Raw genomic sequence first — 18,642 nt, forward strand, 5'->3', positions numbered from 1 at the left:
TGAGAGGTTAGCTACAGTGAAGATTTGAAAGGACACTTGAACAGTTTGGAAGTGATAATTCTGAAGAGTAAGAGATAACTATGAGAAAAAAGCAGAAATTTGATATTTTTCATCTGTGCCTTTGTCTCGTCTCACATAGCAAAAAGACCAGCTCAAGGACACATCTTATCTAGTGCTCCTCCAGCTCAAAAAATTACCAAGCCTGCTGCTAAGTATGGAGTGCCTTTAATATACAAGAAATCTGGAGATGCACCTAAAAAATCCCATGAAAGGAAACCTCCCACAAAATACAGACAGGTACAAGCCTGATTGTAGGAGTTGAAACAAGTTCAGCTTTACAGTCTGGAGTTACATCTTTCTGCAATTCTTCCTATTGTAGAAGTGTTTTTACTTTTAACTCTGCTTAGAACATTAGTGTTCCAGCATTAGTGGAACATTGGTCCTGCATGGGCTCCTCCTCTGCCTCGCACCCTTAGCTGTTGGGGATCTCCTCAAGGTTCAGTTCTGGGTCCCCTTCTATTCTCCATCTACCCCCACTACCTTGGAGAAGTCATTCACTCCCGTGGCTTCAATTGCCATTGCCACCTCTGTGTTGGCGATAACCAAATCTACATCTCCAGCCCTGATCTCTCTCCCTCTCTGCTGTTTCGCGTTTTCTCTTGCCTTCAAGACATTTCTTCTTGGGTGTCCTCCCATCACGTCTTGCAGCTACTCCCATCCCAGTTGAAGCAGATGATAAGGTGAAGGAGTAAAGCCTAGTTAGATGGAGATACGAGAGCAGGGAATAGTTGTCACACGTTTCACCTCCACCCTTGAAAGCGTCTCTTGTTCTTCTGTAGCCAGAGGGAGAAATTGCCCCTGCCTAGTTCAATCTCATGGACTCTCTTTGCACATCTGTTGCTATTCCCTGTGTGGGAATAAGATTCCATTTCGCTCTCAGTCCCAATTACAATGTGATGAACAGATGGGGGATCGATACCAGAAAGAAAGAAGAACCTATAGATGGGTAGGTGAGACAAGAAAGATGGTAATTGGAAAGAGAGGAACCTGGGACAAATTAAGATTGGGGAGAGTAGGCAATCTGAGGTAGAGGGAGGGGAGAGGGAAGAGAGGAAGTAGGAGGGAAGGAAATAAAAAATTTTAGAATTCGCATCTAAAAATCAGTCTTGCCTTATGCTGTCGAGTCGTCTCCGACTCCATGGACGCATCTCTCCAGAAGGCCCCATCTCCATCTGCGATCGTTCTGGCAGTGGATCCCTAGAGTTTTCATGGTAAAAATACGGAAGTGATTTACCTATTGCCTCCTTCCACACAGTAACCTTGAGTCTCCACCCTCGACTCTCTCCCGTGCTGCTGCTGCCCAGCACAGGTGAGTTTTGACTTGTAGCAGATTGCCTTCCACTTGCTAGCCACTGCCCAAGCTAGGGGTGGAATGTGTATACCTTTGCTTGACTCTCCCGCCTGTAGTCAAAGACTGGCAGAGTATTGGAAACTCTCCAGGTACGACCCTGAGTGGGGGAAAGGGCAGTAATAAAAAAAATGGGGAAAAGACATGCAGAAACTGTAAAACAGCTGCAAAAAAAGAATGACCAAATAAACAAGTGGCTTAAATGAGAGACGGTGATGGGGAGAATAATTGGAGACTAAGAATAAAGGAGACTAAATATGATAGATATTTGTGATTACTGTATACCAGGCACTGTACTGTGCGCTGGAGTAGCTAAAAGCTACTCAGGTTGGACATGGTCCCTGTTCTGCATGGGGCTCACAGTCTTAAACCCATTTTCCAAATGAGGTAACTGAGGCCTAGAGAAGTGAAAGTGACTTGCCCAAGCTCACAAAGCGGCAAAGTCAGGATTAGAACCCAGGTCCTTCTCACTCCCAGGCCCATGTTCTATCTACTAGGCCACACTGCTTCTCATTCCTAATAATTTGTAGTTTATGAAATATTTGAATAATTTATAGTTTCATTTTTAAAATTTTTTCTTTGTCCAGGCCCAACAAACTCCGGTGAAGAAAGTGAATCCTGGAGAAGAAAGAAGGAAAGTGCTAGAGGTATGCAGACCCTCCTTCCACTTGTTTCTCAGCTACGTCAAAACAATTTAAAAATCCATAGCTTGCGGGAAAATTGAATCATCCCAACCTTTTCATTTCTTTCCATGAAACATTATCTAGTCTATTTTTTCTCTCTCCCACTAGATTACTAATCTTTTTGATGAAAATGTAGTGAAAGTAGAAGTGATAATTAATATCTTTTTTAATTTAAGGAAGCAGTAAGAAAAAGACGACTTGAATTATTTGAAAAGGATAAAAAACATAAGGAACAGGTAGGGGTTTTCTTACATTTTCATTTTTTGAATGCAGGGATTCCTTTCCCAAATGTAGTTAAGCATTGCAATTACTCTAAAAACACATCCTTTCAAATTTCTTACAGATTAGTGTGAAGGCAGAGCAGATGAGAAGATATGAAAAAGAAAGGGTAAGAGAATAATAGATGCATTTTTCCTGGGTGTGTGTTTCTGGTTTTCTTTCATTTTTCAGGACTACAGTCATTTTAATTTCCAAACTGAAATCTATATTGGTTTTTTTAAATGAAGTCCTAGAAATTGTCTTTTCTTTCCCATAGATGGAGCGAATAAATAGAGCCAGGGAACAGGGTTGGAGGAATGTGCTGAGTTCCGGTGGAAGTGGTGAAGTTAAGGTAGGCATCTCTAGTCTTACACTTCCTTTCTCTTCTGTGGTGCATTTTATCCAAAATACATAGGTGGAATCAGTGGATGTTTGCTTTTTCTTATCAGAAACATCCTCATAGCTATCAGAAACACAATAATGCCTTTTAATTAACAAAAAGCCTCCGTGAACTGATCATGTGATATTTCATTACTATATCGAGGAATAATCATGTGATCAGTGGAAACCGTATATGAGGACCTTTGCTCCGTCTTACATATAACCAAGATCAGGCTCATTCTGTTTCATTTCTCTTAGGTAAAACCCCTGTTTTTGTTGTAATCAAAAAATCATATTTAGTAAGCGCTCAATAAATACTCTCGAATGAATGAATATTTAATGAACACTTTGTTCATTCATTCATTCGAGAGTATTTATTGAGCTCCTACTATGTTCAGAGCACTGGACTAAGCTTTTGGAATGTACAATTCGGCAACAGATAGAGACAATCCCTGCCCATTGACGGGCTAACAGTCTAATCGGGGGAGACGGACAAAAACAAGACAACAAAATCATGATAAATAGAATCAAGGGGATAGACTCCTCATTAACAAAATAAATAGGGTAATAAAAATATATACAAATGAGGACAGTACTGAGGGGAGGGGAAGGGAGAGGGGGAAGAGCAGAGGGAGAGGGAGCTTAGCTGAGGGGAGGGGAAGGGAGAGGGGAAGAGCAGAGGAAGAGGGAGCTTAGCTGAGGGGAGAGGATGGGGGAAGAGCGGAGGGGGAGCAGAGGGAAAAGGGGTAGCTCAGTCTGGGATCTGTTCAGATCACTGTACTACACTCTCCCCCTCCAGATATGCTAGACTACCACTCTCTCTACTTTCAAAGCATTATTAAGGTCACATCACCTCCAAGAGGCCTTTCCCCGATTTAGTCCCCTTTTCCCTGGCTCCTTCTCCCTTCTGTGACATGTACGCTTGCATCTGTGACCTTTGGGCATTTGGTAACCGCCCACATCAATCCCACAGCACTTATGTACATATCTTTATATGTATAAATTATATTACTGTGTATCTCACCCACCTCTCCTGTAAGCTCATTGTGGGCAGGGAATGTGTCTGCTAATTCTGTTGTGTTGTCCTCTTCCAAATACAATAGTAAGTAGGTGCTCAGTTAAGACCGATGATCACTCTTCCCACCTTCAAAGCTCATTAAAATCTCTGCTCCAAGAGACCTGCCCCACAGCACTTATTTACATTCTGTAAGTCATTTTGATGTCTGTCACCCCCTCTAGACTGTAAGATCCTTGTGGGCAGGGAACATGTCTGCCAAATCTGATATATTGTACTCTTCCCAAGCACTTATTACAGTGCTGTGCACACAACACTCAAAGCATATGAATTATTGATTAATTTAAAAAAACAACAAACAAGCCCAGAAATATTAGCTCCTTGGTCAAAGAGAAATCCACCTTCAATTCAATCCAATTTATTGAGTGCTTACTGTGTGCAGAGCACTGTACTAAACTCTTGGAAAGTAAAATTTGGCAACAGAGACAATCCCTACCCAACAACAGGCTCACAGTCTAGAAGGGGGGAGACAGATAACAAAACAAAGCCAGTAAACGGCATCAATAACATCAATATAAATAAATATAATTATAGATACACATTATTAATAAAATAAAAAGAATAATAAATATGTACAAAGGTACACAAGTGCTGTGGGCTGGGGAGGGGGGTAGAGCAGAGGGAGGAAGTCGGGGTGAAGGGGAGGAGGAGCAGAGGAAAAGGGGGGGCTTAGTCTGGGAAGGGGGGCTTAATCTGCCTCCCAGGATTCTGCAACCACATGTAGGTGCAAGGCAGGCTTGTTTTCTTAGATTACTGGTGGGAGAGAGAGTGTCCATGTGTCGATGGGTGAGCGTGCATGGGTGCATGTGTGCCTTGGTCTCTGTAAATTCAACAACGTAAGAAAAGACAACTTTTTGGGGGCCCAGCGTAGCCTGAACTATGATGGGTCCTCCATTGACCTATTCAGAAATGCGCACATGCACCCATAGACGAACTTCACAGTCGATCGTGTCTTTGAATATGAAGGGCAGCTATGTATGTGTTGTGTCTATGTGCGCATATGAACTGAGGAAGTGTGGAGGGCAGTGGAAAAGTCCCCTTAGACTGTAAACTCATTGTAGGCAGGCAACAGTGTATTCTCCCAATTACTTGGTCCAGTGCTCTGCACACAGTAAGTGTTCAGTAAATACCAGTGATTGATTGGTTAGATGCAATCAGTTTCCTCTTTCTCCCTGTCCTCAGCCAAGGGAATGTGTCCATTCCCTCCTTATATTTACATTTATTTCTTTATCAAAAAGTCAGCAGCAGATGCCACTCTGACTTGGTCCCCGAACTGAGCAAACAGTGATGTGTAAATGTTTCCTTTATTTGGGAGGGGTTGGACGTATCCACCTTCTTCTATTAGAGTTTGAGAAATCTCTGTCTACTTCTCAGGCCCCCTCTTTTGGCGGTGGAGGGAGAATGCCTTCTCGAGGAAAGTATGAACATTACCATGCTATTTTTGATCAGATGCAACCACACAAGGAGAATATTAAGCTAGCAGATGATAGAGAAGCCAAATGGAGAGGCGAAGTGCGTGGAAAACGACTTCCCGAAAGGTATGGCGGTGATCCAGTGGAGTTGCATGTGTTCGCCTTCAGTCGAAAGTAACGAAAGTCACTGTGCATATTTGTCTACAGAGGAGTTCCACCTGGATTACGTCCAGGATTTCCTAATGGGGCTGCGGTTCATCACCAACCCCCCGATGCAGAGACAATTAGAAAAAAATTGAAAAGATTGGAGGCCGTGTCTAAACAAGCCAATACAAACAGGTTGGGCTGAAAGACTCCGTGAATCCATCCCTATCTGTTATTATTTTTTTGTTGTTCTGTATATATAGGTTAATACATTGTTTAGAAGTTTTTGCTATCATAAAATTTGAAGTGTCAATTCGCGTTCTGGTTTCTTGGAAGATTTTACCCTTTTGGGACTGATGAGTGCTCTAGGGAAAAATACATTTGTCCCTTAGTCGTGTTGTGTCAAATATCATCTGCGCCAGGTCTGAAGGATAAAATGACTCACAACTCTGTTGCACTTTATCACTTTGGTTTGACAGTACTAAGATGCAAATGACTCTAACCAGCTACATTTGAAAATTGGCCCCTTTGCTATGATCATAACATACTTCCTGCTTAAAATCTAAACATCTACTTTAAATTCAACTTCTTTAATGCACAACTCCATTCTTAATTTCCTTTATTTTATATTTTTCTTCTCTCACCTGACCGTTCATTCCTGGCTTTTTCTCCTACTGGTACTGGAATCCTTTCCCCTCAGATTCACTATTAGTTTTGCCTCTCTCTGCATCATGTTTCCTTTGCTAGTCTCATTTCCAATTCAGTTATGTAGAGCTTACACACATTTTATCTTTACTGCTGTATTCTTGCAGTTATTCCAGAAGCACTCCTGAGGCCCGAATACGTTTCACCTAGGCACTGCTGACAGAGTAGAGATTGAGTGTAGATCACTACTTTCCCAAGAATTCAACTTCTGAGTTTGATGGGAATTTAATGTAGTTTAATTCTTGAAAATTCCTGAATTGTCCAACCTCGTAGGGTCCTTCCTTTCAGGTTTCCATGACTTTAGTGGTAAATATTGGATTTTTTCAAGTTCTTCTCTTTTTTAATGTTATTTTTTTTGCCCATGGGCTGGTGGTTGTAAAAATCCTAGTGTTGGAAGGTGTCTGAAATGTCAGTAGAACTTAAAGGACCTGGGCACCTTTATTGGTCAGCCAAGGGGTTTTTAGCACGTTTTCACCCTTTTTAAAGTGGAGGAAGGAAGCTCGATATATTTTCAGAAAAATTTTCATTTAACAACACCCAAATTCAAAGAGCCCTAGTTAATGAGTCATCAATTCAGTTGGAACTAGTGGGCTAGGCTTTTGACATGTAGCTTTTTCAAAATCAAAATATAAAGAATTTATAATATTTGGGAACAGCATACGGAGCATGGACCCTCTGCTAGGCGCTTGGGAACGTACAGTAGAAAAAAAGACACAATCTCTGCTCTCAAGAAGCTTACAGTTGAATGGAGGGTGCTAGCACATGTAAATTGCCAATCAGGTAACAGGGCAAAGAAATAATAATAATAATGGTATTTAAGCGCTTACTATGTGCCAAGCACTGTTCTAAGTGCTGGAATACATACAGGGCTATCAGGTTGTCCCACGTGAGGCTCACAGTCTTAATCCCCATTTTGCAGATGAGGTAACTGAGGCACAGAGAAGTTAAGTGACTTGCCCAAAGTCACACAGCTCACAAGTGGCAGAACCAGGATTAACTAACTAATGTTGGTATTTGTTAAGCGCTTACTGTGTGCCGAGCACTGTTCTAAGTGCTGGGGTAGATACAAGGTAATTAGGTTGTCCCACATGAGGCTCACAGTTTCAATCCCCATTTTACAGATGAGGCACCTGAGGCACCGAGAAGTTAAGTGACTTGCCCACAGTCACACAGCTGACAAGTGGCCGAGCCAGGATTAGAACCCATGTCCTCTGACTCCCAAGCCTGGGCTGTCTCCACTTAGCCACGGTGTTTCTGTATGAATAATAAAGGGAAGCAATTAAATAATAGATACACGTGTGTGTGTGTGTGTGCGCGCGTGGTAAGAGTTTCAGTGATATAGTATAATGTATGTATCTTTTTGTCAATATGTTTTTACTTCTGGTTTATGTTTATCTGAGCGTGTTTGAGTCTATTCTAGTTATTTAGGTCAATTTGATTATTTGACCTCATCCTGTTGATTAGAAGGGAGTAAGCCACTCGCTTTTTAAAGGACCGTTAGCATCTACAGCCCCTCAGTCCTTTTGGGGTAAGTTAGATAATGATCTCTTTCATTAATTAGAGGGAAAGAATTAAATTACCCCCCAAAGTGAAGTATTTATCTTTTTGTCGTTAGGAGCTGGCCCAAGATGAACCTACAGGAAAATGTAAATTCTAAGCATAGTAGGTGTGAAAGGGGATAGAACGCTGTTGGGAATTAGGGAATTTAAGGCCAATCTGGATAGAACATGATAAAGTGTCTCAAGAGTGGATGTATTACTGCGAGAGCTGACTGTATTTCATGTCTGTTGCTCAGAAAATCGAGTTTGACAGCTTGGGGTTATAATGTACAATTTTTTAATTTTTTTTATGGTTTTTGTTAAGTATTTACTATGTGCCAGGCACTCTTCTAAGCTCTGGGGTAGATACAAACTAATCAAGTTGGGCGTAGTCTTTGTCCTACATGGGGTCACAGCCTTAATCCCCATTTTTCAGATGAGGTAACTGAGGTACAGAGAAGTGAAGTGACTTACCCAAGGTCACACAGCAGACAGGTGGCAGAGCTGGGATTAGAATCCAGATGCTTTTGACTGCCTGCTTCTGACTTTGTAGGATTGTACAGTGCTCTGCACGTATGAAGCGCTCGAATGATTGATTAATTTTCAATTTAAATTATCCATAGTTTTAGAATCGATGGACGAGATATTAGTCAGTGGACATAGATTTTATTATGATGGCTAGTAATTTAGAACCCGTTTATCTGGTACACATTGAATTCATTTAATCAATCATATATATTGAGCGCTTACTGTGTGCAGAGCGCTGTACTAAGTGCTTGGGAGAGAACAGTATAACAGTTGAAAGACACGTTCCTGCCTATGAGTTTACAGTGTAGACGGGTAGGCAGACATTAATATAAGTAAACAAATTATGGATTTGTGCATAAATGCTGTGGGAAGGACAGTTTTAGGTGAAATGTCAGACTAGCACCTTAAGCAAAAGGAAATGCAGAGGACTTATAAATGTGATATGTTATTTTCTCATGTCCCCAACATTTCCTTTTTTATATTTCATTCTCAGTTTGTGACCCTAAATTTTGTGAAATTGAGAGCAATTAGGTAGGCTTCATTTCACTATAAAAGTAAATAGATTACTTTTTTTTACATTTTGAGAACTTGCAAAATTCTTCGGGAGGAAAAAAAAGTGTATATGAGACATCATTTAAAATATAACTATGCATCCACTGTCCTGACTACCCGGAGAATGTCTCAGGAGTAGAGTTGAGTTCATTAATCTTTTTCCACTGCAGCATCTTGGAAGAGGAGAAACATCATAAAAGGTTTTTGAATTTACCTTCAAATATTAATTGTTTTTCATGGAGTTATGAAATCTACCCAGGATCGTACTGCTTGTCAAGGATTTGAAAAAGGTTACGTGGCTTTGGCTCAGTTCTCCTAAAACATGGATGTTGGGGTCTCACAAAACTCCCTGTTGAGGGAAGATCGCACTGAAGTATTCATGTGATCGGGCACCAGAGGCACCTGAATCCAAACAGGCTCACGTTGTCGGATGACTACTCCCAGCCAAAGGTGTTCTAGACAGAGCGTACAGCGAAAACACGCGATCTGGCAATATTTGGGAATATTATATTCTGCTATTAGATAAGATGTTAAAGGTGTTGAGTAGTAAAAAATTGCTTTGCATAAGCTTTCAGCAGTGAGATTTAAAAGAAAGCAAGTTCCCCTCAGACATCTGCTGGAAATGAACAATTTTGCCGTGACCTAATTGCTTCAGAGTGCTTTCACGTCAGCAGAAGGTGATGTGGATCAGACCATGCTTTCATTAGAGAACTTCTGCATCTGGCAAAATCTGTGGTTGTAGGAGCCCCTTTTTGCCTTTGCTTTCATACATCAAGTTTTTAAAAATAAAATTATGACTGTTTACACCAGAGAAGTTTTAAATAATTTATAGACAGCCAAAATATAGTCCATTGAAGAAGAGCCTCATCTTTGCATCAAAGTAGGCATAATTGATCCTATTCCCTTGACTGTTACGTTTTGAAAGATTTGCCCAAGTGGTTTAATTAGGTTTCTGGCAATACTTCTGTTGCTTTCTAAATGCATAACATGATTTCTTTTTTTTTTTTGCATTTAGTTGCTGCCATATAGTTCAAGTATAAATATTGGACAGCCATTTGAAGATTGCTCTTCTGTAGTGAACGTATAATGTGTTTATAGTAGGCATTCATTTGTTTGGGCTTCATTTCAAGTTTCTTCATAATGGAAGTAACAAATATGTCATTAAAACAAAAGTTTTAATTCCACTGCTATCATAAGGAAGAACTAGAAATCAAGTAGAAAGAAAGTTTGAAGCCTTAAGTCAAAACATGAGTCTTCACACTCTATATTTAATCCTCAAGCTATTCATTTTAACCTTAATAATTTGGTCCAATAAATATCTGACTTTTATCTGGAAGCCCGTGGAGTTTAGAAGCAAAAATTGAATTTCAAATATAAAAAAAAGTTAGATTGTGTTCTTTTTGCTTGTCACCATAATAAACCATCTGACTTTTAACACTGGGCAAACTTTTGGAGAGATTTATTTGTAGTGGAGTTCTAAATTAAGCTGGAAAACAGCTTTTAACATATAGGTCTCCCCAAGTGATCAAAATCAGCATAAAATCATGAGAACTGACTCATACACATAACGTGTTTGGTATTTAATGCAAGATCATCAGTTCAGGGCCAGGCCTTTCTCACACTGAGAACAGATAAAAGAAAAATGAATTATGAATAATGAATTACAAACAAGAATGAGTTTAGGAACACTAAAAGTATTTAAAATCAAATTTTGGAGGGGGTAGTCCTCAAACCTCTAAGAGTTCTGGACAACCATCCAGTAAGTCTATCACTGCTTAGTTGGAAATGTGTACATTTAACATCTCTCGGAAGTAGGGAACAGCTCCCCATGAGGTTCTTAGCTTTCTGTTGTGAAGTTGTCGATTTTCTTGTGTGTGATGGCACTGGAAGGAAATGGTATCGTAAATGTTACCGATTTCTGTCTGACGGAATGGTTTATTGTCTGTTTGCCTTTCTACTGTATTATCTGTTGTTAAATTTTCTGTGCTGGAACCTTGTTTGTTGAAAATATGTAATTGTACGTATCTCTCACAATGATTCAGACAAAGAGGACAGATAGCTGCAGAAAGAGCCAAACAAGTCCAGGAATTTTTGCAGCGCAAACGTGAAGCTATGCAAAATAAAGCTCGTGCTGAAGGACATATGGTACGATACTTTTTTTAGAGTTCAAAGCATCTCAGTATTGTAAAATTCTAGGCAAATGGCTTTCAATGATTAGACACAAATAAGAGTGACATAGTCTGGTAGTCTAAATGCAATGGTAAGATCCAGAATGGTAGCAGTTGAAGTCAAGTTTGCCATCCTGTTGAGCTCTTAAGCACCAGACAGATCATTTAAAACTATTTGTGCATTTCTTCATCAGTAAATCAGACACGTTAAGAGGAATTTAGAGAATCCTGGAAGGCAGGGAGCTCAAGAGCCAGTTGGACTGGTGTTTCTTACTGATCGATGGGTCCTTCCCACCCTCAACTTTGTAACCAGATTCTTAAATTTTATTTGTTATGCTAATTTATCCAATTTACCTTTTATTAGTTATTTAAAATAGACAACCTAAAAGTAATACTAAATAAAACTTGGAAAACATTTAGACTGGGAATGCTTCTCATGGAATATAGATCACTCCCAGGATTCACTCAGTGGTTTAAACTTTGCCATGGGGTGGAAACAGAGCCTATGAGTTAGAGTTGAGCATGCTCAAAGTGCAGGAATTCTTTAAGGCCTTCCTGGTACCTACTGGATGCTTGCTGACCCAACCCCAAATTGGAGGTGATCCCTTAGCAACTCGTGAGACTTTTCATTCATTCATTCATTCAATAGTATTTATTGAGCGCTTACTATGTGCAGAGCGCTGTACTAAGCGCTTGGAATGAACAAGTCGGCAACAGATAGAGACAGTCCCTGCCATTTGACGGGCTTACAGTCTAATCGGGGGAGATGGACAGACAAGAACAATGGCAATAAATAGAGTCGAGGGGAAGAACATCTCGTAAAAACAATGGCAACTAAATAGAATCAAGGAGATGTACATTTCATTAACAAAATAAATAGGGTAATGTAAATATATACAGTTGAGCGGACGAGTACAGTGCTGAGGGGATGGGAAGGGAGAGGGGGAGGAGCAGAGGGAAAGGGGGGGAAAAGAGGGTTTTTGAAATATCTGAGAATATTTATATCCCAGGAATAAATTCCTCCCCTCCAAGAAGTGGCACACTTTGTACGGGTTCAAAGCCTGTGGATGATCCATTCTTGTGGTTTTAATATATTTTACTCCTCAGTAATAAAAATTCCCGTATCGCATGTCTGTGGCCTTTATAAAGCTAATTACTTGTACTAGGAACTAAAGATTCTTTCCCCTTCATATTGTTCAACAGTAAAAAGCTGAGGTAATACATCCCTCTTAATATCAACAAATTTCTTAGCCACCTTGGACTTCATTTACAGTTTTGGTATTCGACACCCAAGAAGGGAGAATAATTTTCCAAAGAGCAAAATACTCCTCATATTGGTAGTAATGGTATGTATTAAGCACCAGTTGAGTGCTTAATATGTGTTCGTGTGCTTGTTTGATAGATTTGTTTAATTCCTTTTCTTGAAAAGTTAAGCTTCCTGAATTTTTCCTCACCGCCTAAAAACGAAACTAATCTATGTTTTAAAAATGCCACCTTGAGGAGTGAGAGCATTATTTTCAAAAACTCTTAGCAGAATTTCCCTCAAATGATATTTTAGATTTTACAAAAATTCAAGTTAAGAAGTTTGAGTACAAAGATTCCATATTTCAGCTGTTCCCCCTCAACCAGCTGTTAAATTCATGTTTCTGATTTTTATGAATAATGTGTTTTATGTTGCCACTGAATATTTTGTTGTTCCTCTGAAGTTAAACATTCTATGTCGTGGAATATTCATTAATGTATCATCAGTCAAGCAATCAGTGGTATTGATTGAAAGCTTTAACTACAGAGCACTGTTCTAAAGACTTAAGAGAGTACAGTACAACAGAGTAGGTAGACGTATTCCCTGCACACAAGAAGCTAACACTGTAGAGGATTTTTTTTTTAACAGTACTCAAGTGCTTACCGTGCGCCACACACTGTACTAAGTGTTAATGATAGAATCTAGATAATCGGGTAGGACGCTGTTCCTTTACTACATGGGACTCACAGTTTAAGTAAGGAGGGCCTGGGATTTAATTCCCATTTTACAGATGAGGAAACTGAAGCACAGAGAAGTTGTGATGTGCCCAAGGTCACCAAGAAGACAAATGGCAGAGCTGGTATTACATCCCAGGTGTCCTGGCTCTCAGGCCTCTTTCCTGGCTCTTTCCATTAGGCCCCGATCAATCAGTGATACTTATTGAGTTATAACTGTGTGTAGGGCCCTGTTCTAAGCTCTTGGGGGAAAGAACTATACTTCAGAATATGTATTTTCCTTGGGTTTGAGTGTTTTCAAATATGATTTCACCAGGAAAGTGGATCAAAACCCAATTTTACAATAATTCCAAAACCCAGTTCTGTAATCTATTCCATTGCATAGCATTAACATTCAGAAATTTGATGCCAATAATGTCCATTGTTTCACTTCTTGCAAAAAGTCTTGATGTTTTCATGAAGTGTAAACATTTTTTATAGTATTTATCATTTAAATAGAGCAGTTACATTCATTAAAACACCAGCTATTCAAATGATCACTACGTTGAACAAAAAAAAATACTGTCAAGATTTCAGATGGGATTTTTTTTATGAATGAACTCTGGTGTATATTTGAATTCTGCTTTAAAATTGAATTAAGACTAGTAATGACACTTTTACTATCTTGAGCATTTGATTTTGGAAGAAAACTACACCACCTGGCCTTCTGCCTAATGAAAAGGTCCTATTTGGTTGCTTAATGATGTTTAATTTTGTTTGATGTGTGAAAGACATTGGTTTATCCTGTTTTTCCATACACTTCTAATGAAAGATTTTTTTAATTTCCAAACTAAAGGATAGTTGGCATTCATAGCTCTGAGATTTTTAGTAATGTATTTTAAATGTAAGGGTGACAGACTTTTTCTTGGTAAGTGGAAGAAGCTTTTTAATTGGCCTAGAATCTGTGAATTGTAAGCAATGTAGTTTTTGAACTCTTCACAATTTATTGTGAAATGCCTTTTTTGGATTCTCAGTTGGAAAGACTGTTAGCTGTTTTAGAGCCACATGGTGGGATTGGTAAATAATTATAGTTCCTGAGCAGGTGTATTTATCCCTTCCTTTGCATCCTTTAGTTAAGAAAATCATGAAACCAGATGTTTTCCTTGCATTCTCAATCATCTTTGAGAAGGGAAACATGAAATTTTTATCATGAATAAATATATTGGAAAATACTTTTAGAAAGTTAAAAGTTCTGTGGAATCTGGTTAAAGCAGTGTTTTGTGTGCTTGTTTTTGTTTTAAATGAATTCGTCAAGTGCTTACTATGTGCCAGATAGTGTTCTCAAATTGGACAGTCTATATCCCACATGGGGGGTCACAATCTTAATCCCCCAGTTTTTAGATTAGGTAATTGAGGCACAGAAAAGTGAAGTGACTTACTCAAGGTCTCACAGCAGACAAGTGGCAGAACTGGGGCCAGAACCCAGGTTCCTCTGACTCCCAGGCCTGTGCTCTATCTATGTGATTAAACACAATAACATTCCTAATGAAAATAGAGCTATTATAGAGCAGGATTTCCTGCTAATGAAGATAATGTTAGACTAAGCACACAAATTGGCACCTGTTGTTAGGGTTGTTGGATGAGTTAAACTGTGGGAGCCAAAAGTAAGCAACATCTTCCCATCTCGGTTCATCTTTTAAATAAAAATTTCAACAAAGCCCCCTTCCCAACTAGTTCTTTATTTTGTGATAAGAAAATAAGTGAACACAAAGCTTTTAGCATTTCCTTTTTTCCACTCCTCTTTCCGGTCTCATCCAGCACTCCAAAATAACCGTCCAAAAACCCTTCTCTGCCCCAAGGACTTGATTTTCTCTGTATCTCTCAACAACTCTCAACAAGCTTTCCCGCTCGTGCAAGTGCCACTTCAAAGACCAAAGAATCACCAATATGCTTCCCCCTTGTTATTTGTTCAAATAGTATATGCCTTCCCAACCTCTGCCGCAAACTGGCTTCAGGCCCTTAGCACCAAATATCTATTGCTTCATCCTAGGAAGCGCTGTTTTCCTATGGTAGTCATTTAGGACTGCAGTGTGATTTCTCAATTCTAATATTGCCCTGGAAATATGGCATTCAGAAAGAAAAAGGGAAGCACAATAGCAGGGATTGAATAAATATTGATTTTATCCTACTTTAAAATTCAGTTGTTTTTAAATCTGTTGTCCCTTGCTTAGAGACAATTCAGTGAGTTCAGCTACCCACTAAGGGAAGTGTATAGTTATAACAAAGATTTAGGTGCATGATGGTATTTCTGCTTAACAGAAACCATCCAGAAATGATGACGTGACTCTAGTTGAAGGCTTTTTGCTTTTTTTAGTGTTACCTTTTATTCTGGGTTCCTTTTTTTATTAGTGAAATTTGTAAGATATATGCATGATTCCCTGTGCAGTAAGCAAAAGGACAGCATCTAGCAAATTCCTGGATAAGATAGGTAATGAAGTGGCCCCTGTCATTCTTAAACTTAGTACATTAAATGGTAAACAGGGTACTCTGCAAAACCTGGCAGCTATCTATGGAGGCAGGTCCAGTTCTACAAGAGGAGGGAAGCCAAGAAACAAGGAGGAAGAGGTATGCTTTCTGCATGCTTGTACCCTTCATTACAAATGTAGAAACACTGTCCCATCATTATCTGCATGGTTTCATATGTCCATAGCGTTAGGGGCCCGTTAGGTGTTCAGGCAATTTTGAGGTTTTCCATGTGAGGTTTTCCATGTGAAACTTTGCATACCTAGTGTTCTCCATTGATTTTCTTTTCTGCTTGAAAAAGAGCGATTGCACCTTTTTTGTCCCCCTCTTCCTATGGAAACTATGTTAATTTATTCAGAAGTTAATTCTGTATCATTTTCTTTGAAAACAAATTGAATTGAGTTTTTAAAATTTTGCGTTTTCCATGAACCCTTTTATGCAAGGTGACAATTCCTCTATTATCATAGTATTCTTCAGATTAGCACTTTTTAAACTTAATTTTTTATTGAGCTGCTGACTTAATATTGACTTTTTTTAGGAGTACTTGGCAAGATTAAGACAAATAAGACTTCAAAACTTCAACGAACGGCAACAAATTAAAGCTAAACTCCGTGGCGAAAAGGCGAGTTTAAAATAAAGTCCTTTTTTTGTTTGTTTTTGCATTATTGGGAGTCTCTCACAAATGCTTACTGCAATGTTCTGCACATAGTAAATACTCAATAAATACCATTGATTTATGAAAGAAATGTGTTTTGCAGCATTAACTCTTAAAAATGAGGAATGACCTAAAACGCAGTAAACCAGCAGGAATGTTTTTATTAAGTCAGTAATGCTTGTAAGACTTAAAGTGTACTGTCTTTGCACCACTGTTGAATGACAAGAAGAAATCAGTCGATAGTATTTATTAAGCATCTACTGTGTGTGGAACCCTGTACTAAACACTAGGCAGAATACAGTACAGATCAAAGATGTTCTCTGACCCCAAGAAGCTTAGCTAGAAATGAGCACGGTCTTGAGAAAAGGGAGGAGGGGAATATCTTGCATCTTAATTTTTAGTTTACCTCATTTAGGTAACTCGGAGGTGGGATAGGTTCATTCTTAGGTAGAAGCTAGTTGCATCTCTTAATAAAAGTTAGACAATAAATACAAAAGTACTGGACAGAGAATGAATCAAGAAGTTCCCAGTCACCAGTTATTTAGTCATAATACCCAAATAATAAAAATAGGTCTTTAAGAGAAATGTCCAGTGTCAATTAGCATGGTAAAATCCATCATTAATGCGTTTTTTTCATTTATCATATATCTTAGAGTGAAGCTGGTGGTTCAGCAGGACAAGAAGGGTCTGAAGAAGCAGAAGTGAGACGCAAAAAAATAGAAATACTAAAGGTACCAGACTAAAACCTGAACAGTTGTCTTCTTGAAGAAATTATCTTTGATTCAAAATGAACTGTTTTATCTTCTGGATAGAATTCTACTATGAAAGAGATATGGACTTTTAGACTCTTGCCATGACAAATCACTGTATTTAACTCATATTCTTTGCCGTGTCCTATTGACATGTTGAAGCCTGTGTAATATTTCATTATATGAATTTGCAGCAAGCATGCTTTGGATCAAATTTTACATAGGTAATCAAAGTAGAGCATACATTATAAGTGTTTCAAAACATGTACAAAACATATAATTTCAAATGTCCACAAAGGAAGATACTGAGATATTGGGTTATTTGGAAAACTTTGTATAAAACATTGATAAATGCACAAATATCCGGTTTTTGTTTTAAATTACATTTTTACATATGCAAAGATGTCTTTCATGAAAAGAAACACTTGGGGAACTCCACCTTGAAAAATCCAGTTTTGAATCATTTCTAAATTAATTGGAAACACCTTGAATGTTGGGGTCTTATGCTGTTCAGTGTTTGGTGTGTTTCCTCCAGATTCTAAGCTCATTGTGAGCAAAGAACAGGTCTGCTAACTCTATCATATTAGAATAATAATAATAATGGTATTTGTTAAGTGCTTACTATGTGCCAGACACTAAAACTGGGGTGGTTACAAGCAAATCGGATTGGACAAAGTCCCTGTTCCATGTTAGACTCATGGTCTCAATCCCCATTTTAAAGATGAGGTAACTGAGGCACAGCGAAGTTAAGTGACTTACTCAAAGTCACACAGCAGACAAGTGGTGGAGCTGGGATTAGAACCTATGACCTGACTCCCGGGCCCCTGCTCTATCCACTATGCCATGCTGTGTCTCCCAAGCACTTAGTAGAGTGCTCTGCACACACTAAGTGTTCAAAAAAGGAAAACGATTGATTTGCTTGACATTTCTGCTTTTTTGCCAGGCCCAAACAAATGCACGAGCCGCCGTATTAAAAGAACAACTGGAACGAAAGAGAAAGGAAGCTTATGAGAGAGAGAAGAAAGCTTGGGAAGAACATGTGAGAACCTTATATTCTTATGGAATCTGAAGTTTAATTTACTTAAGTCTCGGTCTGAACAACTAAGACGGCAGTAGTTTTAAGGTGTTTTAAATTACGGAGTCATTTATGGCTGCATTTACCCTTCAGAAATCAATGAGTGGTATTTATTGAGCACTTACACTTACTGTGTGCAAAGCATTGCCCTAAGTGCTAGGGAAATGACTGGAGAAGCAAGCTACCCTTTCCCTGCCCACAAAGAGCTTACAACTTAATTGTATTTATTGAATGCATACTATGTGCAGAGCATGGTCCTGAACTCTTGGGAGGAGAGTACACTATAAGAGAGTTAGTGTACATGTTTCCTACCCACAATGAGCTGGGGAAGACAGATAAACTGTATTTACAGAGTGTGAGTGCAGTAGGAAGAACAAGGTAAAATATGTAGGAGCACTAATATTCCAGGATGAAATATCAGAAAAATTCAGGAAAAAAAATCATTGGATGTGTAATTGAGTATGCATATATTCATTCAGTCATATTTAATGAGTGCTTACTGTGTGCAGAGCACTGTACTAAGTGCTTGGAAAGTACAATTCAGCAACAAATAGAGACAATCCCTGCCCTTGACGGGCTCATAGTCTAGAAGCGGGGAGGCAGACCTCAAAACAAGTAAACAGGCATCAATATAAATAAATAGAATTGTAAATATGTACACATCATTAATAACATAAATAGAATTTTGAAAATATATAAGTGCTGAAGGTGGGTATAAGCAAGTATATGATTAAGGTGCAAATTGCCTAAGGTACGTTTGGTTTTCATCGGTTCCTGAGAGCCCCTATCCCATCATGTGCTGGGTTCGAATCGTGGCTCTGCCACTTGGCAA

At 38.9% G+C, this 18,642-nt stretch overlaps 1 protein-coding gene across 8 annotated transcripts in view; it reads left to right on the forward strand.

The window, feature by feature from the left end:
* Positions 1–18,642, forward strand: part of NEK1 (NIMA related kinase 1) — a 107,342-nt gene that overhangs the window by 34,745 nt on the left and 53,955 nt on the right. For 5 of the 8 annotated variants that reach the window (XM_029076499.2, XM_039913751.1, XM_029076503.2 and 2 more), the window contains 12 exons: positions 140–297; positions 1,996–2,055; positions 2,268–2,327; positions 2,435–2,479; positions 2,627–2,701; positions 5,180–5,343; positions 5,425–5,556; positions 10,727–10,829; positions 15,350–15,433; positions 15,870–15,953; positions 16,640–16,717; positions 17,679–17,774. In XM_029076499.2, the coding sequence (XP_028932332.1) occupies positions 140–297; positions 1,996–2,055; positions 2,268–2,327; positions 2,435–2,479; positions 2,627–2,701; positions 5,180–5,343; positions 5,425–5,556; positions 10,727–10,829; positions 15,350–15,433; positions 15,870–15,953; positions 16,640–16,717; positions 17,679–17,774 (1,139 nt within the window). The remainder of the gene's footprint in view (positions 1–139; positions 298–1,995; positions 2,056–2,267; positions 2,328–2,434; positions 2,480–2,626; positions 2,702–5,179; positions 5,344–5,424; positions 5,557–10,726; positions 10,830–15,349; positions 15,434–15,869; positions 15,954–16,639; positions 16,718–17,678; positions 17,775–18,642) is intronic. The other 3 variants (XM_029076505.2, XM_029076501.2, XM_029076506.2) reach the window with 3 other exon arrangements.

This window comes from Ornithorhynchus anatinus, chromosome 12, assembly GCF_004115215.2.
Source record: "Ornithorhynchus anatinus isolate Pmale09 chromosome 12, mOrnAna1.pri.v4, whole genome shotgun sequence".
Classification (NCBI taxonomy): domain Eukaryota; kingdom Metazoa; phylum Chordata; class Mammalia; order Monotremata; family Ornithorhynchidae; genus Ornithorhynchus; species Ornithorhynchus anatinus.